We start from the raw sequence: 25,484 nt of genomic DNA on the forward strand, positions 1-25,484 counted from the left end.
GTTATATTTAACTCCTTTTATTATCACTAAATAAGTTAAATAAGCTAAAAAGCAACTACTGAGCAATACAATAATTTTTTTGACTGATGTGTATGACATAAGATATGCAGATAAATTCAACCAGTACTTTATCCTTTACAGGATCACATGGAGTTGCGAGAGGAACTTGACAAGGATGAATGCAAGCAAGAGCCTGAGGCCGTGTATGAGACCAACTGCCACTGGGAAGGATGCTCCAAAGAGTATGATACCCAGGACCAGCTAGTTCATGTTAGTCACTTTTTGCTTCTCCTTTGTTATAAAATGTCTCCTGACTTTAAGCAATGATAATTTCCATTAACCAAAACTAAGTGAGCTGACATTGCTGTCTCCTCCCAATATAGATAACATTTATAATTGATATAAAACCTCAGTGATGTCTCTACATGCACTATCATTCAAAGGTCTGGCGATTTTTGTTTTTGAAAGTCTCCGATGCTGTAAAAACCTTGACACTGTGGAGCAGTTTATATATATATATATATATATGCCTACTGAGGCGACTCACTAGGTTTTAGAACAGCTTTTGTCTTGAAACAGTCAATGTGACTAAAACGAATACCAATTACAAACAGCTTCCCTGCCTTTTTAAAGCAGAAACAACTGTAAATAATTAGAAACACTGCACATGTTGGACAAGTTTCTCATCGTGAGCTTTAGCCAGACTTGTAACTGATCCTTTCCTGTCACTGACACGTGTAGGGTTAATGAGCATGTTGATACCCGCAGAGGTGCCGAACGTGTTCACTTGAGCACATATACTCTCATACGTATGGCTCCCGTCTCTGTGCACCCTCTGACCTTTTACCTTCCCTGAGGCCATGCAGTAAATCCGTCGTCATGCCAGCAGCTCTGGAGCAGCCCTCTCCACCTCTGACACCTCAGCCGCTACGCTGGCCGTTATTAACAATCTGCGAGCCACAATGTGACAGATACACTTGGGCCCAGAGTCAGACTGGCTCTTCGTGAGATCTGGACCTGGAGCTCAGTAATCCTTTGGGGTTATGGATCAGTGAAATTGGTCTCCTGCCATTCTCCAATTCCAGAACAAGCCCAAACCAGTCTAAGCTGAGTCTAGCATGTGTTTTATGTTCTAAAACCCACACTAGACTAAGATTGAAAGCACAAACAAACATATGGTCTTAAGTAGTTGCAAGTAAATTTTTGTTGGGGATTACAAGATTGCTATCCAACATTAGTCAGATTTCTGAGTAACCTGATAAAACGAGCAAGAATGAGTATTAGGTATAATTACAGCTGGAGAAGATATGAAAAAAAGAATCAGTAGTGAAAAACAAAGGGGTGTTTAGAGACCAGACCAACATTGAGGGCCGAACTTCCTCCCTGCACACCCTTCTTAGTCCTCAGGCTATAGTCTGCGTTTTTTGCTTGTAGTCTAAATTATATACCCCAAGAAACAAAATAATGGTCTGGTGTTTGATTGTATTTCATGAGTTCTTCCCTGAAGAACTTCGTTCAGGGTTATTTTAGGTGCTTTAGAGAAGTACAAAGCAAGTACTTTTCAGTCTACACAGAATAATTATTTATTATATTCTTTTGTATAATGTATCCATATATGCACACCATTCTCTCTCTCTCTCTCTCTCTCTCTCAAACAAAAAAAGTAAAATATTACCAAAACTTTTTTATTACAAAAACGGTATTGGAATTATGACAGTTGTTTATTTCATGTTATCGCTTTTCTCTACCTGCAGCATATCAATAATGACCATATCCATGGGGAGAAGAAGGAGTTTGTGTGTCGATGGGAGGAATGCTCACGAGAACAAAAGCCTTTCAAGGCCCAGTACATGCTAGTGGTCCATATGCGCCGACACACTGGAGAGAAGCCCCATAAGTGCACAGTAAGTGATGCATCACTGCTCTTCATTTCATTCTAAAATGCATGTATCACCTCATCCCTCCCCATTTATAACTTATACCTACTGTACTTTTAATTGCAAGAATAAACATCTATTTCTGTACCTACAAGTAGAGCAAGTGATTGCTGTACAGAAATAGGCTTATTGTTTCTTATTTCAGCAGAACACCTGATTTTAAATAGGACACATTTTTCATCTCGGCTACTTTTTTACGCTCCTTAGTAAATGATGAAGGACCACTGATCTTCTGTCTTGCGTTTTCAGCCTCAACGTCAGTTTAGGTTGTTTGAGATCCAATTAAAAAATGAACTTCTGAGCATACTGATTGACAGGATGAAGACATAATTAAAGTCTGAAGAGAGGAAGGCGCCATGGGTCTTGATTAAATTTTAGTGAAGTTTCCACACACCTTCAGTATATATACACAAGAGCTATAAGAAAAGACACCTATGACTTTAATAAGCACTTTTTTGCGTATCTAATGTGATCTCTTTTTACACCAGTGGCTTATTATTAACGTAGAAGCTAAACCTTTATGAAAAGGAAAGCAAAGAAGATTGATCATAATAATTGATAATGACTTTGTCTGAACAAGCAAAAATTTCAAAGCTACTACAAAAGAAAAAAATCTCTGAGGGTAATTCTCTCAAACTTATGTACAGGAAAAAGTTGCTTTATAAGCAGAAGTATTTTTTATTATTATTATGGTTTAATGAGAAATGTAAAAAATATTGCAACTATTTTAATGGTCCCAAAAAGGGTTCCATTGTCTTTAAGGTAAAATATAATTGTACATCTTACCTTTAAATTAGGGATGAAATATAACCCAGAAGTGTTCCTGACAGGTTTTATGAGGTTCACTCATAATTTTGTTTGATTTTAGGTTCAGATTGATGATGGCTGATGTAATGTCTTGCTTTTTCTCTTTGTCTCACTCTCTCTGTCAAGTTTGAGGGTTGCTCGAAGGCTTATTCGCGACTGGAAAACCTCAAAACTCACTTGAGGTCTCATACAGGGGAGAAACCTTATGTATGTGAGCATGAGGGTTGTAACAAGGCGTTTTCCAATGCTTCAGATCGAGCCAAGCACCAGAACCGCACACACTCGAATGAGGTTTGAGCTTTCAACATCCGTTTCATTATGTGCATTTTGTTTCTCATCTCAAGACTTAAGACCGAGAGATTTGAATTTTAAGTCAGATTTGATTGCACTCTGAAAGCTATCTGTCACTCCTTTTCAGAAACCATATGTGTGCAAGATCCCAGGTTGCACAAAACGTTATACAGACCCCAGTTCTCTCAGGAAACATGTGAAGACTGTTCACGGTCCAGAAGCACATGTCACTAAGAAGCAGCGTGGTGATGTACCACCTAAACCTCACCCTCCTAAAGGGAATGGAGAAAATGAGGCACACACAAAGCATGTAAGAGGAAAAACAGACGGGTCAGGGGAAGCCAACAGCACCACCCGAGGAGTAGAGGACTGCCAGCATGTCAAATCTATTAAGACGGAAAACACAGTGGTAAGAATAGTCTGTTTTATTCTTAATAAATTATTACATAGCTGATGAGATTTTCTGTCAAAGTTCTTTTTTTTCTTTTTTTTTTACTGTGGTGTGTCATTGAATTTATGTGGTGAAAAAACAACATGGAAGAGAAAAAAATGCCTGTTGTTACTGGTTCTGTCCAAATGGTGTCTACCTATTTTATAAAGGAATAAATTGCATAACTAGTTACTTTTATTGACTTATCATTTTGCATGTAAAATATGCACTATTGAAAGTAATCACCCCATGTATAGATACAGCATGTTCAGATCTTGCTGTTTACCGTGTACTGTGTGAAATGCTCTTAATACAGAAATCAAACTAATGTACTAACCATTGCCTCATCTAAAATACTAACCCTTTCCTTTCCTCTTAACTAATTTGCTTCTCTTTGAAAATAATGGAAAGGCTGTACTGAGGTGAGCACTGTAGATGTATTTTTATGCATGGCAATATCAATGTTTTTTTGAAACTCAACTTCAGTTATGTTTGGTATAGTTGGTGCTGTCCATCTTTAATAAAAACATTGATTCAGTTCACTGGAGACTATTAGTGGAACAATTCCAATTTAGAACAACTTGTTTAATTTCACAAACTCTACCGGGATTCTGTGACAAATGTATCAGTGGAACTGATCTTTGCTCATTACTGTTTCATTGTAGATGTATCAGTCCAGCCCTGGTGGTCAGTCATCATGTAGCAGTGAGCCATCGCCGCTTGGCAGTGCCACCAACAATGACAGTGGAGTAGAGATGGCCATGCACAGTGGAGGCAGTTTGGGGGACCTGAGTGCTTTGGATGACATGCCTGTAGTAGATTCTACTGGTTCTCCAGGTACTTCTGCAGGAGTGGGTCTCCAGCTGCGTAAAAACAGGGGCGGGCTACTAAATCTTGAGAACATTAAGAAAGAAAAGCTAAAAACTGTAAGAGACCCCTGCTCCTGGTCGAATGCATCACCTCAAGTCCGAAATACCAAGCTGCCTCCAATACCCTCTATTGGTGAGTACTGCAGCCAAAAAATATGTTTATTTATTATTTTGTTGCCACTTTGTGCATTTTAAGAAAGTGACGTTACTCTCCCAACTCTGTTCTTTAGACTCTCTGCTTGAGACTCCAAATACAGGCAGTCAGATGCCTGGACTTCCAACCCAACGTTTAGGAGACTTGTCTTCATATGAGATGACAATGCTAAATCAGCTGCAAGAGCGCAGAGACAGCTCCACCAGCACAATGAGCTCAGCATACACGCTAAGCCGTCGGTCCTCCGGTATTTCACCCTGCTACTCCAGTCGTCGCTCTAGCGAAGCTTCACAATTTGGTGTCCGGAACAACAACGTCAGCTCAGCAGACTCCTATGACCCCATCTCCACAGATCTGTCACGCCGTTCCAGCGAAGCTAGCCAATGTGGTGGTGCAGGTGGACTCACAAGTTTGCTAAATCTCACGCCGGCTCAACACTACCGGCTCAAAGCGAAATATGCCGCAGCCACAGGAGGTGCACCACCAACACCTCTGCCCAACATGGATCGCATGAGTCTTAGAACTAGAATGGCCCTGTACAATGACTCGCAGGAAAGTATGGCACATTTGCACCATTCCCAAGGTATAGTCAACTCAAGACGCTGCAGTGACACTGGCTACGGCGCCCCTGGCATGATGCCTCACGAAGTTCAAGGCAATCTTCCACGACGAGCAAGCGATCCTGTTCGTCGTACAGCTATCGACCCACTCTCCTTGCCAAGGGTTCAGCGATTCAACAGCATCAGCAACATGACCCTTTCACGTCTGCCTGCGATAGATCGACGTACTTTCAACTTGCAGAGCAACACATGGTCTGATGGCAGCTTGCATCGTCATCCCTTCAGCCAGAGGCCGCCTAGTATTTCAGAAAATGTTTTAATGGAGAATATGGCAACTGATGGAGGTGATCAGCAAGAAGATGATATGGTGCTACCAGATGACATGGTACAGTACCTTAACTCCCAGAATGGTAGCTCTAATCAGGACCCAGGGATTTCTGTCAGCGGTGGTCATGCAGTAGACTTCCATGGTAATATGATCTCCCAGCAACAGTTCTATGGACAGCGGCGAATGGGCATGGCAAGCAACAACGGAAGCCAGCTAGAGCCTGTTTGCTCAGGTCCAGAGCAAATGGGCAATCCACAAGGCATGAACAAGAACAACATGCCAGTGCAATGGAATGAGGTCAGTTCTGGTTCGGTGGATACAACTGCAAGGCTTCCAAAGCAGCAGCAGCTTCGAGGGAACTTGACAGTGGTACAGCAGAAGCAGAACTTTGGCTCTTACCAAGGATTTGGTCCTAATCAGCAGATTGTACCATTGAGCCAGAATCTGGCTAGCATACAGCAGGGTTATCAACAGAGGGCCACCCAAAGGATGAACTCTGCCCAGCAGTATCGGCAATCTGAGCAAATAAACCCTCAACCGGGATATCGGCAGGACCTCAATTACAACTCCAGTCACCGCCTAACATGCACCAGCATGGGTCCACCCAATGGGAGAGCGGTGCAAAACCAGGAGATACCGAATTACAGATCAAACTTTTCACATATGAATAACATCAACCAGCAACATTATGTCCCCCCTGCTCAGTCAGGCATTCAAAATGCAGGCAGAGGACCGATACAGCCCAGGCCTCCGTCCGAGCCCAAACCTTTAAATAGACAACACTCAGGTTCAGCAGTGATTCAGCAAAATGGTTGCTCCCTGTCCAACGTCAACTCCTCAGAAGCTAGCCCAAAGAGACCAGGTGACTTCGGTCAACACAGCAATGGGAATGGCACTATGTACTATTCAGGAGAGATCCATATGTTGGACAGCAACGTGGATTATGCTTCTCCCATGTCTCCATGCGCAAACCAAGCCACAGTTGCTTCAGTGTCTACAATGGCGTCTCCTGGGGTTAACCAGGTCACCAGCACAGTGGACTCCACTCAAACCCTCGAGCACACTCAAATAGACTTCGATGCCATCTTGGATGACGGAGACCATTCAAGTCTAATGTCTGGCACAATAAGTCCGGGCCTTCTACAAAGTCTTTCACAGAATTCCTCACGGCTCACCACCCCGCGTAATTCTGTTACGCTAGCCTCGATACCGGCAGGTATTGGCAATATGGCTATTGGTGACATGAGCTCAATGTTAACAGCCCTTGCAGAGGAAAGCAAATTCTTAAACATGATGGCTTGAGAATTAAAGTTAATCAGGGTTTGCTTCTTAATGTAAAAAAAACGAACAATTAAAAGAAACAGAATACAGTGAACTGTTTAAGAACGCTAATTCATTCTCTAAGGGGAGGAAAAACATGTTTATGCATTTTTTTTCATGAGCAAAGGCACTGAAATACAATTTCTGACGAGTTAAACTTGCGGCATTTCAGGTGAACAGTCAATTACATTATCAGACATTTGCTAAAACAACTGTTGTATGCAACTAGGCTGGCAAAGACCTCAAGATGACATGTTTCACAAGCCATATGTTCGATGTAAGTTTGATAATGCATATTAGTGTACATCAGGGTAATGGTTATTGGGCTTGTCTAAGTCTGATTTTCCCTTTCTCAACAGTGCACTGAAATTCACTAAGTGCCTCACTTAAAAGAACATAAGTATGTTTTTAAACTCATATAATGCTATGTAATCTGGTATGTAGCTATACTAATAGATTTATGGATATTTTTATTGCATTTTGTTCTGTTTTGTTTATAGTTATACCATATCCTTCATGCTTTAAATTATGTGTAATGCATATTAACTGCACAAGCTTGTTCAGTGTGCACAATGCTCTGATGTACCCGCTTGTCACTTCTGTGGGGTATTATGAAAAACTGGTGGAAAATACATTTCTGTTCAATTGCTCAAAGATGGTCAATTTCATCAATATTAACGGATTCCTTTGAAGCACGCTCCAGGAGTTACAGATCTCTGTAGTTGCATCTGATCCAGGCTGTGTGATAGTAAAGGACAGCATTACGTCTCTGAGCTTCAGTCTGCGGAGGCCTGTCAACCCATGCGTCCTTTGAGATGTCTTTAAAGGAATATGCAAGTACTCTGTGTGTTCTCAGCGGAGATCGCATCCCAATTAACAGGTTCATCACCCTCTTGAGCTTGAGGCGCATACTAAAATGACTTCTGCCTTTGATTTAGTTCTGTTACAAGAAATTTCCACCAAGGACAGAGCGGTTCTGAAGGTCTGAACTCTCTGAGTTCTTCGTTTTTTTTGTTTTGTTTTGTTTTGTTTTGTTTGTTTGTTTTTTTGTGATGCCATTTGCAGAACTCAACATATGTATAGCTTTTGTACATTTTCAATACAGCATCTTCATTTCTGTTTTAACACTGGGTTTGTTTTGTCTCTTATTCATCTGCTAGATATTGTTACAAAAGCATTGTAGTTAAATTTAAGACAATTTTAATTCTGTTCTTTAATAACATAAAATCTTGTTTAAAAAAAAAAAAAGAACAAAAGAAAACTCCATACTGAGCACTTCCTATAGTTACTTTGACTGTAGTTGAATAGGAGTGAATCAGGGGACTGACTGATGTGTGTAGGGAGCAAATGATTTGATTCCAGTCTTACAAAAATTTTTTGCTGAGGATTTATTTGATCCACATCCAAATTATTTCTCTTGCCTTGTAATTCTTTATTCTCTCAGAGAAATGATGGAGGAAAAATAGCCCCAGGGTAAATCTCAGAAGCGCAAAGAACAGGAGGATAGCATGAAAGTGGAGTTGACTAGCAACTGATAAGGCACCACTGACAATTCTAGAAATGTTGCTCGGAATAAGACCCTAAACCACTGGAATATAATTCTAGAATATAAGTTTGTCCAACAGTACCATGATATTTTGTGTCGTATAATGCATTAGAAATCATTTGATTTGGGGCTAAACAAACATTTCCCACGATTATCGGTTTTGAAAACCGTTATGCTGCTTAATATTTTTATGGAAACTGATTTCTTTTTAGGATCCTCTAATGCATAAAAAGAAACAACAGTGTAAATTGAAACTTAAAAATGTCTTCATCTTTTAATAAGAAGTCTATTACAACTATTACAGCTAACTTCTTACAAAATAAAGGAAAAAAAAAACCCTTGCTGACCCCAAACATTTGAATGGTAATGTTTGTGAACTAAAATGTGTAACAGAAAGGTACACTCTTTCAGAAGGCAGTTACCAAATAAGGGAACTCTGGACATCTTTGGAAGTCTCGAAGACATTGTGCAACAGTCCCATTTTAGAAAGATGTCAAAGAGCCAAGAAAAGATCAGTTGTCAGGTCAAGGGGCTTAATTTTTTATGCCAAGCCCCAATAATATCTAAGGGACAAACAAACTTTTATTCTAGAAATATCTTGGCATCTAGCTTTTACGTTATACAGCACCTGCTTCTATGATTTCAAATGATATCATGTATCGTCATACAGTACATGCATATATCTCTGCATTATCTTTTGCACCAAAGGCTTGCAGTGTTTCAGGGTATTAAAAAGTGTGCTTCAATTTGACCTCTGACCCTCTGAAGCAGATCAACACATTAAATTACAGCACTTTACTACAGTCTCTCCTCTGTACTTTCTTTGAGTCACTTAAGACTTTCCATCAAAGGATGCTTGCGAGGAACACAGGCTCCGCGTTCAAAGAGATCTGACCGGGTCAGGGTTTGGGGGCGCAAATGCACCCTCCTCTCCTTACCCAGCAATGCTTTGGGTTATGAGAGGCTTTGGGCTTAAAAGACATGCATGCATGAATGGTGACATTGTGGCTGTAGTGTGAGCTGAACAATGAAAGCCCTCACTTTGATCTGTGAATTTAAGCACAGAGCACTGCACCAGGCAAATGAATCAGCTGTCCATTTTAGGCCTGTTAGTACTTTTTAATTCAGTGTTCCGCTCTTGTAAATGTCTGTACAGCATCTCTTCAGTAAAATAAAATAACATGAGAACCAAATAGGGATTGAAATACTAATAAATCTCCAACATTCCACCACTGATCGAGAGAGAAATGTACTAAAGCTTTGAGAGCAGGCTCTATAGATACGTATCACATTTGCTTGCACCTGTACAATAGAATTAATTCAGGTTGGGTCGAGATTTAGTTTGTTTTAAAGACAAAATTGCATGCATCGACTGCTTAAAAAAGGTCTTGAAAGTTGATAATGCTTCTTCTGTAGCATTCTATAACTTTTATTTTTCAAGACTGCGTGCTACTGGAAGTCAGGAAAAATGTGTGAAATTGCATGAGAAGTATGTGTGATCACAATATTAAATATGTATAGATATTTAATATCTAATTCCAGAGTGTTAGTGCAACTTATTTTAGCTCATTTTATAAGCAAAGTAAAATAAATAAATGAATAGTGTTGCCTAATTAATAAATAAAATGAAAAATGGAAGCAAATGCCTTAGAAAATGATTTGCCCGAGTAGTCTCACAGGTATCATATATTCCCCCGAGACAAGAAAAAGGAGTAGTTCTAAACAAACTGAAATAAAGAACAAAACAACCAGTTTTCCAAAAATGCACAATAGTTCACTAACACTGCAGTGTCCAGCACTAGACACAGCGTCTATTGTACTAGTATAAAGTGGTTGAAGAGTTGATTTCTATGTAAAACAATTGCACTGGATTTAGGCTGTAGGGGCACCGTGTTAATATAATAGTTACTGTAGTTCTAAACTAAATGTGAAAATGCATTTATCTTAGTTGCGAGTAACAGAAAAAGCCATTTACTGCACTACATAAAAAGTAAGAAATTAGTTACAATACTGTAATGCATAACTTTTACTAGTAATTTCCCACAACCTTGGACATGTCTACCTCATCTTGGGGTCACATATTAATGTTAATATTCATATCATTGTTCCTGTCGATTATCAGACAAAATTATTTCAATTTCTGATCGCCATGTCACGCTTTCAAAGTTCCAGATGGCTATTAACCTAGTCCATCTGATATCCATCATTACACAGCCAACTCTTTCCTCACGGTTCACCCTGGACTTAATCCACAGCCTGACAAGGGAAAGTATGTTCATTAGTGCACTGAGATCTTGGAAACCATTTATTTTTTTTTTTTTAAGTGTGGTGTTTGAACAGGATCTCAGGGGGGCAAAAGATTCTCGTGTAGAGCCAGTAAAGAGGAAAAGATCTTTGAAAAACAAGGGAGGGGGTCAGAAAAAAATGAGGCTTTTTATTTAAACGTGATCCAAAAGAAGTTTAAAAATCCGAGGAATGCATAGATGACAGAAAGAAGAAAAAAAAATCTGTCCTTGGTGCCATATATATATTTTATAGTGTTAAAATCAAAAACGACGACTTTGACAAGTGTTTTTACTGGCTTAAAGCCACTGTTAAAGATACTGTTAGAAAGATATATGGACATATATATATATATATATATATATATATATATATATATATATATATATATATTAATGAGGTAATAAATAGTAATATAGTATTCTCAAATGTCTTTCAGATCATATTTGTTTTTTACAAAGCTCTTTGTAACATTTTATTGAGTCTGATCACTTTCCTTAAAACAATAAGCATCTCACGTGATCACAGAAAGATAAACGGGCATTTCCGACAGATTCTGAATGATGTTTGTTGAATTTGGCAGTTTCTTCTGTTGTTAAATATAGTAATTTCGCGAACAAATAAACAGCACGAATGGGCCGCGGGCCAGTGTGGCCATTTTGAGGTTTTAATGACCCAGAAGGTCATGGGGCTGAGAAGATGTAATAACCGATCAGAGTGAGCTTGGGGCGAGCAGCCAGAACAAGTCCAATAAATCTGCTCTGCCCTGAGAACTCATCTTTTGTTTCAATCCGAATTAAAACAAACTGGCATTGTCTACCGCAGCGGTTCCAGCTATAAAGGTTTAATTCAAGAGCATGTTGAGGAAAAGGAAGAGAAGTCAAAAAAGCGCTCATTCTTGTTTTATGACCAGGATACACTACACCCTTTATCCTCCCTCTTAACATGTGCACACGGATAAAGTAATCGTATTTCTGCTTCTGTTGTGTGGTACCTATATATATGGCCACAAAACAATCAAAATCGCTTTTAAATATTTTACACTAAGCATTCTAGCTACTGTAATTTTGCCCTGATCTATATAAACTCGTGTACTCGTGGTCAGGAAAGGAACAGAAAGCAATGAAACTGGACACATCTTTACTAGTACTCCGGTAAACTGGCGCTTTGTCAGACAAATACGTATCCCAGAATGCCCTCTGGTGGTGGAATGGACGAAATACCGACGACAACTAGACATTTATTTTAATTATTTTCTCATATTAAAATGCTCTCTTCTCTACAGAAACAGAACCCACGGTTTTCACGTGTTTTTTTCGGTGCATTGTCATGCAGTTTTATTTAATTTCCGCAATATTAATAATGCCTTTTGTACTATTTGAAATTTTTTTTAGTAGATTTTAGTAACCGCATGGGTTACCTTTGGTGTTCATATCAGAGCAATCACATCAAGATGCTTTCTAAAAAATAAAAATCTTACATCAATAAAGGGAATTAGAGAAGCATAACAGACAGTCTTTCTGTCTTGATAAATATATTTTTAAAAAGGAAGTAAAAACTATACATTTTGTTGGAGATGTTTTTAACAGTGCTCTTACATGAAGCACTACTATTATATGCAGTATTTTACTCATATTATTGATATATAATCATCTCTACGGCACATGTATTTGTAAGGCATTTTTAGGAAAATTTGAGAGACATGTGAGAAAATGTGTAATAGAGAGACATTTTAAGGCAGGAATCATGGAGGACCGGTGTCCTGCAAGCTAACCATGGTCTTGTGTATACTTGTGTGTTGAGACAAGTTGGAGTTAAACTCTGCAGAACATCAGCCCTCCAGGATCAAGTTTGATGACCCTTTTCTTAAACTAAGGCTGCATCGAAGTCGCCCCTATTCCCTCAAATAGGGCACTATTTTGAAGGGACAGCCATTTTAAGTCGTGTCCGAACCACAGTGGACGTTCTCCAGTGCATTTATTCAATCCCACAATGCGCTGCAAAAACGGGTGTACAACCGATGTGCACTCAAAGGCTAGAGAATCCCCATAATGCAGTGTGAGTGTCACGCGCCGAAAGAATTCCCGCGTTTTGCCAGAAGAAGGCGCCCGCAGCTGAATCCTCCATCCGTTCATTTGTTGTTCAAGATGTTTCGTGAATACACCCTGAACATTTTAACGTTGTAGAATAAACCTTTGTCATGCCGCTGTCTCCATCTGCTGGCCAGTCTTCATACAGTAGCGTTTTTTAAAAATACAACAGTTGATACATAAATAACTAAAAGACAAATACAGCAGCAATAATATAGAAAGCAGCGCTTAAAGTAGGAACCATCATTTGAAACGAACTTGCTTTATTACCGTTCGCACGATACGAGTCACGGACGTTTAACGAACAGCGACCTAGTCAGCTGTTTGACCAAGATAGTGCTAAAATGACTTGTTTCTGTTGCTCACAAGAAGTTATCATAGCTTAAGAAGACTTCACGAGTCTCGTGGACCACTTTTTGTTGGATATGGTGATGTTTGGTTATTTTGGAGCTTGACAGCTCATGTTCTTCAGCGCTTTTATGAAACGGAGGTAAAGCAGTATTCTTTGGAAGATTTTTTTTTTTTAAATAAATGGTCGAGAGTAAATAATGACAGATATTTGAGATCAGATTAATTTAAAATACCGCGAAAACCGGCATTTTACTCAATTTTGCTCAAACCGTTACAGTGTGTTTCCTGCAGAGAGCGCACGCGTGCACAACTCCTTTTTTTTCTTGAAGTGCATTGCATGGCAGTTGTATATTGCCTCTGTCTCTTTCACTCAGACACATTAAATCTCTATTATAACCACAGGACCTTTAAACTTTACAACCTCGTTCATGCTTTTCTAATATCTTTACAGTTATGTTTATGTGGCTTTAATCAGATCTACCAAAAATCCACACTGATCGCCTTTATGATACCATAGTAAAGAAAAAGCTTTGCGCATTTAAATATACATAATTTATTTAGATATTTCTCACTGCTCGGTGACTTTTTGGGGGGTCGTTTCGGCATCTTGACCTATTGAGGTTTGCAGCCAGTCTTTAAAGTTTCACCAAGTTCGCATTTATTTTATGAATGCAGTAAAGCGAAAATATAATTGCAATTTTAAACTTGTTTTCGTCTTTTTAAACAGTAATATATGTGTTGGAAAAGCTGAATTTTCAGTCATATGATCCTCCAGAAATAATTCTAACGTGCTGATTTGATGTTCCCAAAACATTTCTTCTTCTTCTTCTTCTTTTTTTTTTTTTATCAATGTTGTTTTTAATTTTATTATTATTTTATTTATTTATTTTTACCACTTATATTTACTCAAAATTATTTTTACACTTATAACTCATCGAAATCTCTTTAATATAACTCTCACCTTTATTCGTTGTTTGTCTGGTGAACATTTTAACTGAAGAATCACTCAAAAGGTTGTTGACCGCTAGTAGTCAAGTTAGATGCTAATATGGCTCCGCCTTTTACAGAAAGAAGTGGGCGCTGCCCTGAAAAGGGTGCACAAGTTTGCTAATTAGGGCGCATATACAATACTACAGCCTAACCAACGCGACTGCCTCGATATAACTCGACGAAAGACGCCAAGCTTTCCCTGCCAAACGCTTCCGTTGCATTTGCAGCGTTCGTTTACATATTAACGTTTTGGAGCGTGTAGCTCCCGCATAAACCGCATAATCTGATGCATGTGTCGGGTCTCATGTCGCTCATCGACCCGCCCGGTTCGGAGTTAAGGATTCTTTGTCACGAAGTAGAACATTAACCCAAGAAGGTTAAACGGCTTTAACAGCAGCGTGAAGCGGATGAGTTTTCACTCTCTGTGGAGGGACGGGCTTGGACGCGTGCTCAGGAATCCACTAGATGCTGAGTGTCCAGATACACGCTTGGATCAATTGAAGACATGGGGGAAAAGAAGGGTAACGAGGATTGTTTTGTTTTTTTTAAAGTTCGAACTCTTTTGGATGCTTTTAATAAAGGTCTTCGATGTGACGGCGTCACAAATTTTGGAGTCGCCTGTGCCAGACGACGACTTTTTTTTTTTTTTTTTGCAAATTGGCGTGGATTGAACGTTTTTGCAGCTTCTAGTTAAAAGCAGTATTTCGTATAAACCGCGCATATATCACGCATCTGAGAATGCCAGTGCGAAAATAAGATGCGCTACCAAATAATCGATGACAGGAATGGTGGCGTCTGTGGGAAAAACAATGTTGAGTTAGTACAGACTTGCAAGCGATGGAAATGAGCGTGACTTGTGTGGCTATATCAGCTGCATTCTACCTCAACAAATAAAAAGTGTTCTGCAGAATCTGGCCCTTTTTTTTCCTGTTGGCTAGGGTAAAACCTGGAAGCACAGTTTAACATGAGTGTTATCAGATTTCAAATGTATTCAACACGTACTCTTTCTGATGTTGTCTTATCTTTTCTGCTCTAGACAAAAATGTTGATGCAGAAGACCATGGAAAAGGACCGCGCTCACCGGTGAGGGCTATTTCATCAACAAAACAAAGGAATTCAACATGGGGGCATTTTGGTTATGTTCGGTGTAATTTTTGCCTTGAGCCCTGGTTAATTTTTCACCTGCACTATCATTTTATTCTCATGTATAAAATAAAAGATTGACTTTATTTCCTTTTCTTTCAGTGTAAATGTAAAAAAGCCCTCTGTAATCAAATTCTTCTTTTTGTTTTGCGCTCAGAAATTATGTGGCACTAACTACCCAGTTAGCATTGCCTTCATTGTGGTCAACGAGTTCTGTGAAAGATTCTCTTACTATGGAATGAAAGGTAATTGAATTGAAACATTTAGCACATTTAAAGAAAACGCTGCGATCTGAAATCACTTTTCTAATATATTGATGTATTTTAAATTATGTATCGATTAATATGTATCTTTTTTTATAAAGCGGTGCTCACCCTTTACTTCATCCACTACCTACACTGGGACAAGAATCTCTCTACAGCCGTGTACCACGCTTTCTCAAGCCTGTGTTACTTCACACCGCTTCTAGGCGCCCTGATAGCCGACTCGTGGTTGGGGAAGTTTAAGTAAGTCATGCAGTGTTAAGAAACATCCTAACTTAGACTCTTATTCTACCTGCTTAGTAATGCATATTGTATTGCAGTTTTGCATAAGATTTGAGAGATTAGAAGTGTCTGAAATGCAGCCTGTATTGTTTTGTACTTAATACTTAATAGATGAATTATGTTTTTGTTTTTCTCTCTTTACAGAACTATCATCTATCTGTCTATAGTCTATGTGATTGGTCATGTGGTTAAGTCTGTCGGTGCCATACCTGATGTGGGGGACAGCACTGTTCATGTGTAAGTTTCTTTTGATGCAGGCTGTAGCAAGCTACTGTGAGGCGGTACGGTTTCAAGTGAAGTAAATATTTAGTTTTTGGAAGAGGAAGGAAGGACAAATGCCGTTTTGTTGGATTAAAAAGTACCTTTTTGTTCTTTCCTTGTAGGGTTTTGTCGATGCTTGGTCTGGTCCTCATAGCTTTTGGGACAGGAGGGATTAAACCATGTGTTGCAGCATTTGGTGGCGACCAGTTTGATGAAGAGCATGTATGTCACAAGATAAAATTATTTCAGTTACCACGGCCCCATTTACAGTGGAAAATTCCATAAATTAAAAAAAAAAAAAATTAAAGCACCGTAAAATTTGAGTTGTACATTAAAATAACAGAAAAATCTAATATATAACAAATATACATATATTTTATAATAACAAATAATACTGGTTAGACATTAAATTATTATTTTTAAAAATTGATAATTTATTTTTATAAATTATTTTTATTATTATTTTTTTTGCATAATAAATTGTGTCTTTTAATGTCTAAGTCTTTAAACCCTTTTGTATTCAGACAGAAGAGAGGAGAAAATTCTTCTCCATCTTTTACATGTCAATCAATGCTGGAAGTGTCCTGTCCACCGTCATCACACCAATACTAAGAGGTCAGTCTCGAGATAAGCTTCACCGATAAGGCTACAATTAATCTCTTAAAAGAAGAATAGGGCAGTCATAAAGTGATTATCGTGCCAATTAGAGAAACCTTAGATCATCATTACACTCAAACTCCACAGGCGACGTGAAGTGCTTTGGAGGAGATTGCTACGCCCTGGCCTTTGGAGTTCCTGCAGCTTTAATGGTCATTGCCTTAGGTGACGATCCTCTCAATTTTCTGACAGTTGAATGGTAGGAATTTGGGAAGAACTGGTAATATGTATATGTGAAACCAACTCCTCATGGAAGGCATGTATATTTAACTCCTGGCCATTTATTCGGAAATCCCAGTATGTTACGATAGCACATTAGTGAACCCCATTCACTTTGCCATGAATCCTGTAAAGGAAGAGAAGGGATATAAAGACTTTGTCTAAAAACTGTGTGGACCATACAAGTACATTGGCTAGTTATATATACATATATGTATTTTATTGTTGCTCAACTGCATAATACATTTTGAGGCCTCTGTATGTTGGTTCTTGCCTTTATGCTGGTTGCTATTTGCATAAAAGTGTCTTCTTAATGCATAAATGCAATATAAATAGAGAAATATAATTTTTGGCAACCAGTTGAGGCTTATGTGCCTGTACGAATTAATACGATTATTACTACACTCTACAGAAAAGCATGCTAGTCCCTTTATCTAGCTTATTTAACTCATTAGGCATGCAATTAACTTTGTATTTGTTCACATAGTGGTGTTTATCGCTGGGAGTGGATTATATAAGAAAAGTCCTCCAGAAGGAAATGTCCTGGTGCGTGTCTGCAAATGTATTGGGGTAAGTAAATCTTGTCAACGACTCAGCTTTTGTGTTGCTGAAGGATGTGGAGCATGAAAAGAAGGCTAACGGTCTTTTTTTTTTTTTTTTTTTTTTTTCTTGTTTTTACCAGTTTGCTATACGCAATCGATGGAAGAATTCCAAGAAGAGCCCAAAAAGGAGTCACTGGCTTGATTGGGCTGAAGAGAAGTACTCTGTATGTTTCAGCTGCTTTAAGCCAAATCTAGTGGAAATCACGTGTTGCTCCGTCCACCAAATTACATTACGGTTTTGATATTTTTACAGAAGCGGCTCATTCAGGAAATTAAAATGGTGTTCAGGGTGCTGGTTCTCTATATTCCATTGCCCATGTTTTGGGCTCTCTTTGACCAGCAGGTAGGTAAAAGTTATATTTGATTGATTGTTGTGACACTCAACTTGTGGCGACAGTGTTTCACTTAAAGGGCCAGTACATCCTTAAACAAAAAAGTCATGTTCTTTTAACATTGGAAAATATCTGCTGGACATAATGATTTAAAGAATAGGTGGAAAGTGATCTTCTGCTCGCAGGACTTTATACGCATCAGAGAATAATCAAATGAGAATTGTACTGAATGAAAGTTTATTAAGAATAGCTCTCTTTGTTCTATGCCAGGGTTCACGCTGGACTCTGCAGGCCACTCGAATGAACATGGATTTTGTAAGTATGACCTCCAATAGAAAGACATTAACAATTTTTGGAATCTGATTATCGCTCCCCATTTCATAATATTGTTTTGTTGTTCTAAGTAATTAAGCATTATGCCAAGTAAGATAACAGAATGCCCTTGAAGTGATCGGATGATATTTTTTGATAACAATATACAGGCTTTGACATCGTCACTATTGAATCCAAAGGTTATAAATATCTAACATGTTATTGCAGTTGAGAAATTCAAATGCAGATTTTTGTTTTTGCTTTTAGCCTATGTATCAGTTTCGAAGATGATATTTAAGATATTTTACTCCTGAAAGATGACAAAATAGTCATATTTCTTCTTCCAATCTGAATAATGTGCGTTGTAATTTATTTTACAGGGTGGAGGCTTCATATTAAAGCCTGATCAAATGCAGGTGAGATAAACGGACGGAAAATTCACCATATAGATGCGTACATATGCATATTCTACAGCAATTAGTCATTAGATGTTCATGATTTGATTTTTAATATTTAGTAATATAAGATATTTGAATATAACTTAATACATATTGTCTATAAATTATAATTTTTTGATTATAATATTTCTATATAATAATAAAAATAATATGTTTTAATTTGTTTTCAAATTTTATGAACCCTATTGAAATTATATACAAATTTTTTTTTCATTATTATTGATCTAAATATTATACAGGTTTATATTTCTAAATTCAAAAAAATATGCCTTATTTCTATATAAAATAATGTATTTTAATTTAATTTTTCAAATTTTTGGACCCTACTGAATGCGTAGCTTGTATATACAAAATAATAATACAATTTTTATTATTCATTATTATTGATCTAAATGCTACACAGGTTCATTAAAGTTCTAAATTCAAAACATTCACTGCTTACTGCTCTGTACTATCATACCGGAATGACCAGTCAGTTTATGACGGATTGTAAAAATCGAAGCAACAAAATTTGATTATCACCTTTATGATCAACGTCTTTTCTGCATGTAATGTTTATTGTGTCATTTAATGGGCGTGTGTTTCTGTGTTGTTAAGATGCTGAATGCTTTGCTGATTCTGGTGTTCATTCCGATCTTCGACATGGGCATATACCCGCTGATAGGGCTGTGTCGGATTAAACTCACGTGAGTGCTGTGTAAATGAACAATCGCATTAAAAAAATGCATATTTTAATACCTGTCAATCTACTAATACATGTCTACATATTTACACGCACTCTAAAGTACTTCCTTGAAGGTATGTTTCTTGATTTAACATTTGTGAGATTGTACACCCAATAATGTTTAACAAAAGAAAAACAATAATATACAAAATATTCTAATGCATTTTTGATGAAAATCATTAGGACAGGGGAAAATCTTATAGTATAACCACCATCGGACATAAACATCATTTGAGTTAACATTAGACTTACTAACCTTGTCTGTTTTAAATTCTGTTGAATTTCTCATTCATTTTCAGTCCACTAAGAAAGATGGCTGCAGGCATGATCCTCGCTGCACTTGCATTCTGTGCCGCAACTCTCGTAGAAATCAACGTTATCGTATGTACATTTTTCAAATATTAGATCCAAAGAGCTTCTGTGAAACCACTAAAAGCAGTCATTTCAAGCTTGTCAACATTAACTCAAAGATGCATTTCATCTCTTTGGTCAGAAAACCGTTGTGGAGCCACCTCCTGCCAAAGAAAGTCTTGTTCAGGTTTACAATCTTATGGAATCGGAGGTCACTGTGCGGTTTCCAGGACACGCTATCCTCTCAGATCCACTTACATCATATGAGGTAACGTCACTACAGGCAAACGCTGATTGGATTTTATGATAGCCGAGCGTAACATGTTTATAATGTCTTTTCTGTGTAGGTTTACACAATACACTACTGTCCAAACGTTTGTTTAAATCCGTGTTCACCAAGGATGCTTTAAATTGATCAAAAGTGACAGAAACGCGATGAATCGCATTCAGAATAAAGGTTTTTGTTTATATAATATGAGTGTGTGCTTTGTATATTTACTGTGTGTATATATAAATACAAGCACATGCATTCATATATTTAAGAAAAATATTAATTTGTTCCCTCATTTTAAAGGAAGAGTTCGCCCAAAAATTTCAATTGCCATCATTTACTCACCCTCAAGTAGTTCCAAACCTGTATGAATTTCTTTGTTCTGCCGAATACAAAGGAAGTTTATAACCAGGCTGTTTTGGGTCACCATTGACTTCCATAGTATTTTTTTTTTTCCTACTGAAGAAAACTTTGGTGACCGAAAACAGCCTGGTTATAAACTTTGTTTAAAATATCTTCCTTTGTGTTCGAATAAAGAAATCATGCAGGTTTGAGACTACCTGAGGGTGATTTAAATGGACAGAATTTTTATTTTTGGGGGAACTGTTCCTTTAAGTAAATTTTGCGCTCAGTATAAGCATTTGTGCTTGTTTTAGGTAAACGCATTGTTGTAAACATGTTGCTGCTATGTTATGTTACGGACAGAGACGCTAATTGGGTTTTATTAGTTGGGAATGAGTTGTAGAGATTCTGAACGGTACTAACTCTAAATGATTGAAGACATTCTTGTAATGCAGGATCCTTCGGGATACACAAGCCTTCCACTCACTGGCGAATCCCAGCTCTACACGGTTACTGTCAGTCACAAGGGGACCGAACACCAGTGCGGACTCACCTTCACAGAGCGGACTGCTTACAGTCTCTTCCTGTACACTGCACCAACCGGTGACGCCGTATGCAAACTGGTGAGGACCTGGTTGTACAGCAAAGACTGTACCAGCATATACATTATTATACATTATTTGATTAATCGAAATCATTGTTAAACTGAAAACAGGTGAAAGATCACATCAGCAAATCTGAGACTGGGGCTGCTTATCTAAGGTAAATTCATACCAGCAGAAAATTTTTATATTTTTTTCAAGTTACTGTTTAAGAGCTTTGTTAAACTTTAGTGTTCGCTGCTAACCATTGACAAAACAACTGGCGTTATCTGAAATCGGTACTCCTTTGTCTTTTGCAGGTTTATCAACACTCACACAGAGAATATCAACATAACCGTTGGCACTGAGGAGTTTTATGCAGCTGCTAATTATGGGATTTCTCAAAATATTAGTGTGCCTAGGGGAGAGTGAGTATTTTTTTTTAAATCTGCATCTATTTTATCATCCATACAGTTTCAAGTAAACCCATCAACTACCACAGTTCTTTTACTCTCTTTTCAGACACAACGGTGTTGTTTGCGAAACAAACTCGGACCAATATCAAATCGACCTGGGACTTCTTGATTTCGGTGCCTTCTATACTGTCATACTCTCAAAGGTGGGTGATAACAGTTCAGTTTCTAGTTAATGTTTTTCTGTTACTTTTGCTTTACTGCAACGTTTAAGGTATAGGTTACTGTGTACTTTATAAGGGTTGAAGTCGATGAGAACTTGGCTGAGGTTTTTACAGGCCGTTTTTGCTGATCTGTGAGATTTGCACCTGCAAAATATTTACTTCATGAAACATTCAGTTCCACAGCCTCGAGTTATTTAAATGTTTTGCCGCATTCATAACTAGACGGTAATAATTGTATAAGCACCTTTCCTGAATGATCCCCCATCTGTTCACTTGTTTACTACCAGTTTTTTTTTTTTTATAATTTTTTTTTTTTTTTGTTGTTGTTGTTGTTGCTAATATTTGCTTTTATTAATAAAGGCAGTTAATCAAAAGTGGCAGCAAAGACTTTATGCTAAATAAATAAATACATGTTATTTTGATCTGTTCTATTCATCAAAGAATCTTAAAACAAATGTGTTTGTTCTTTACCGTACCTGTGCTAATGTTTCTTGAGCATCAAATAATTAAAAAATTATATTAAATGTATCAAAAATATGTAATTACATTTCACAATATTGCGGTTGTAACCATTTTTGATCAAATGTATGCCGCCTTGCTGAGCCTTCTTTTATTAAAAACAAACTAAAAAAACAATCGACAACCCCAACTATTTAACTTTTTATTTAAGCCAGTCATACCGTCAATAAAAAATGCATTCTCTTTGTGGATATCTTGACATGCATGCGGTTCATTTCCACAGGAAAGTGATGGGCTAGCATTCAAAAAGATGGAGGATATCCAGGCCAACGATATTCACATTGCATGGCAGGTTCCTCAGTATGTTTTCCTCACTGCTGGAGAAGTCATGTTCTCCATCACTGGTTTGGAGTTCTCCTACTCGCAGGTACGTCCATCACATGTCTTGTACTTTAAGCTTGTGTCTATAAATTTCATATTCTTATGCTTTTTGTGTTTAGGCGCCGGCAAGCATGAAGTCTGTTCTCCAGGCGGGATGGCTTATGACTGTGGCATTTGGAAATGTCATTGTACTGATTGTGGCAGAGGGAGCTGGGATGGAACAGGTAGGCAGTGGGCTTTCTTATAAACTATGGTTTTTAATGCATAAACCCTTCACTGACACACTGATTTTGAATCTACAGTGGACAGAGTTCCTACTTTTTGCTGGCCTTTTGGTGGCTGTCAGCATCATCTTCTCCATCATGGCCTATTTCTACACTTACGTGGATCCGGACCAGCTTGACAAGATTTTCAGAGAGGACCCAGATGATGAGAAGATGGAAAGTTCTGAAAGTAAGAAAAATGAGGCAGTTTCCTTGACTGACATGCCGAAGCAAACCAGGATGTAGAAAAATGACTGGGCTTTCTTAAGAACAATTCAGACCCATTAATTGCCAATAAGCTAATTAACTTTCACATTAGACTGTTGTAGCTGTGTCAACTCTTATTATTTAGTTCCAGAGCCTTTATGTGGCATTATGCTGATCTCTACTGCTCAGGGATCATATTTCAGCTGAATTAAGAGAAATTTACTACTCTAAAGGAATTATTATTATGCTTTTACTTTACGCGGTACCTTACAAAAAGAAATCGTTTTTTTAGCAGTTACAAAATGTTTGTGATGAACACTACCTTTCAAAAGTTTGAGGTCTGTAAGATTTTATTGTTTCGTCTCTAATGCTCAACTAAGGCTGTATTTATTTGATCAAAAATACAGGAAAAATGTGAAAATTATGATTTAAATAACTGTTTTCTATTTTAATATATTTTAAAATATAATTTATTATGCCTGCTACGACCAAGCTGAAGATTTAGCAGCCATTACTCCAGTCTTCTTTGGCGCATGATTTAAAAAAAAAAAAAAAAATCATTCTAATTTGCTGATCTGGTGCTCTAGAAACTTTTATTATAAATGCTGAAAACAATTGCTTTATATTTCTATGAAAATATACTTTTTGGGGATTCTTTAATAAATGGAAAGTTCAAAGGAACATTATTTTTGTAAAATAAATTATATATATATATATATATATATATATATATATATATATATATATATATATATATATATATATATATATATATATATATATATATATATACACGTAAGCAGTCTTTTAAAAATAAAAATCAACTGTATAGGCATGGAAAAAGTCTTACTGACCTCAATGTTTGTGAATAAACTTTAATAATATCAGCATCTAGTGCTGTTTGTATTTCAGCTAACGTTTGTTAGTCATGCGCTATTCAACTGAAATTAGTTTCTAAACACAGGACTCTTATTTCATGTACTAATATGAACAGGACTGGGAACATTGTTAAACTAGATGGGGTTTCAGCATTATATGATTCACCAACTGCTATTTTAACTAGAAATGTGGACCGAAAATTATGGTACTTTATGGTATGGTGTAAAAACGAGATAAAAGTTGCCTTTAAAGTATTTGATGAAGGTAATTAAACACATGCGTCGTGAAAAGAATAATTTTCATTCGCCATGTACTTTTTACAGATGTTGTGTGACAAAAACAGTGATTAATTCAAATGGGATTATAATCACTAGTAAATTCATATTTATGAAACATACATTTGCCCAACCTCAACTATGTCTGTCTGAAAAGGACCTTTGCTTCAATGACCATTCAGGTGATGCATACAAAATGCATGCAAATGTAATGCATGCAAAATGTGACCATATCTCGTCTTATTATTTTGGATCTGGAAACAAACGAGCGTTAAACATTGTACGAAAGAAGTGATGGATTAAAGAAAATAGTTATCATGGGATCTTTTTATTTATAAAAATACTGTTCTTCTGGTCCAAATTAAGAGTGAAGTTCTCTTTGTCGACACATGATTAGTCTTGTAACTAGAGTGATGACCTCAGGGTGTACCAGGAACTGGAGCATGTCATTGGTGGATATGTGCAAACCAGCACCTTCTCCTGAAGCACCGGGACCCGGTGCATTGTCACTTGTCGGTTGATCTTCATCTTGGGCTGCAGTTTGGTGCACTGACGGCTCATTGTACCCGTCTTTTGGGCAGGTGCTTTTGGGTTTGTGAGCCAAATGAACAGGAATGAGATGAGGTCCGAAGGGAACCACGAAGGAGACAGACTTCGAAGTTTTTAACAGTCCGCTGGAGTCGCGTTTTCCCAGCTCTGCTCTGGGCTGGTCTGCAAGCGAGGCCATGCCTTCAGTATCATCTCTCCTCTTCTCCAAACAAGCCTTTACTGCCAAGTTCAAATACTGCATGTTTTCATCGTGTGAAGACACTCCATCCTAAAAGCAACAATCAATATATAACACACCGTACTGTACAGTTAAGCAGTTTCACACAAACATTTCAATTCTGTCATCTTTGGCATTGCAAACCCATTTTAAAATGTTTTTCATACAAATAAGCTTTCGTTATAAGACCTGAAATGGTATCACTGTTTGCAGAGGTACTTTAAAATGTTTTCTCATTCTCATTCTTTTTCTCATGAAACGGCACACAGGTTTAAAATTATGTGGTGGTAAGTAAATACGACATCTTTATTCTTTACATAAATATTCCCATAACCCATATTTAAAAAAATAATTATAGATTACAAGCTAATTATTTATTAGCAAATAACATATTGTCTTAAATGTTTCATATTCTGTATAAAATGTGTGTAAATACTAGACTAAAGATAGTCATTTTCCTAAGATGCCAGTTCAGACATTAAGTTTCTTAAACTTATATTAACAATGTTGAACTTTCAGTTTGTACTTTTAAAACCGATTTGCCATTATGCATAAACTACAAAACCCTGGTGAGTAAAACTCTAAATTAAACAGTTACCAGTTCACCAAAAATGAACCATCATTCAAAATGTAGGGTCTGTAAAATTTGTATTATTTTGAAAGAGTCTTAAGGCTGCATTTATTTATTAAAAAAAAAAAAATCTGATTATCAGCAGTCATTACTCCAGGCTTCACTGTCACATGATTCTAATATGCTGAATTTCTGCTCAAGAAACATTCCCTGCTGTTTAAAAATGTTTATTTGTTAGAAATTTTAAAATAGAAATCTGTTGTATCCGTGTCTGTATGTGCCGGAGTGAATA

At 37.4% G+C, this 25,484-nt stretch overlaps 2 protein-coding genes across 4 annotated transcripts in view; both read left to right on the forward strand.

The window, feature by feature from the left end:
* gli2a (GLI family zinc finger 2a) overlaps positions 1–7,584 on the forward strand; it is a 65,673-nt gene extending 58,089 nt beyond the window's left edge. For all 3 annotated transcript variants that reach the window (XM_043249399.1, XM_043249401.1, XM_043249402.1), the window contains 6 exons: positions 142–270; positions 1,755–1,904; positions 2,871–3,035; positions 3,163–3,444; positions 4,131–4,467; positions 4,565–7,584. In XM_043249399.1, coding sequence (XP_043105334.1) covers positions 142–270; positions 1,755–1,904; positions 2,871–3,035; positions 3,163–3,444; positions 4,131–4,467; positions 4,565–6,678 — 3,177 coding nt within the window. In that variant the 3' untranslated portion in view covers positions 6,679–7,584. The remainder of the gene's footprint in view (positions 1–141; positions 271–1,754; positions 1,905–2,870; positions 3,036–3,162; positions 3,445–4,130; positions 4,468–4,564) is intronic.
* A 6,506-nt stretch (positions 7,585–14,090) lies between these two features.
* On the forward strand, positions 14,091–24,662 carry slc15a2 (solute carrier family 15 member 2). The gene is made up of 24 exons (XM_043249403.1): positions 14,091–14,477; positions 14,993–15,039; positions 15,257–15,344; positions 15,464–15,605; positions 15,789–15,881; positions 16,028–16,127; positions 16,430–16,520; positions 16,650–16,727; positions 17,269–17,351; positions 17,464–17,547; positions 17,637–17,726; positions 17,986–18,030; positions 18,408–18,443; positions 19,083–19,171; positions 19,509–19,590; positions 19,703–19,828; positions 20,629–20,796; positions 20,889–20,935; positions 21,075–21,182; positions 21,277–21,373; positions 22,134–22,277; positions 22,351–22,455; positions 22,534–22,684; positions 24,437–24,662. The coding sequence occupies exons 1-24, from the start codon at positions 14,462–14,464 to the stop codon at positions 24,520–24,522; spliced, it is 2,196 nt and encodes a 731-aa protein (XP_043105338.1). The 5' UTR covers positions 14,091–14,461; the 3' UTR covers positions 24,523–24,662.
* The last annotated feature ends 822 nt before the right edge of the window (positions 24,663–25,484 follow it).

This window comes from Puntigrus tetrazona, chromosome 9, assembly GCF_018831695.1.
Source record: "Puntigrus tetrazona isolate hp1 chromosome 9, ASM1883169v1, whole genome shotgun sequence".
Lineage (NCBI taxonomy): Eukaryota > Metazoa > Chordata > Actinopteri > Cypriniformes > Cyprinidae > Puntigrus > Puntigrus tetrazona.

Bases quoted from the DNA above. Each gene is read 5' to 3' on its own strand.
- slc15a2 (XM_043249403.1), top strand. The intron at 16,521-16,649 runs GTCAGTCTCGAG...CAAACTCCACAG, and splicing joins CATCACACCAATACTAAGAG to GCGACGTGAAGTGCTTTGGA. The intron at 17,548-17,636 runs GTATGTTTCAGC...ATATTTTTACAG, and splicing joins GGGCTGAAGAGAAGTACTCT to AAGCGGCTCATTCAGGAAAT.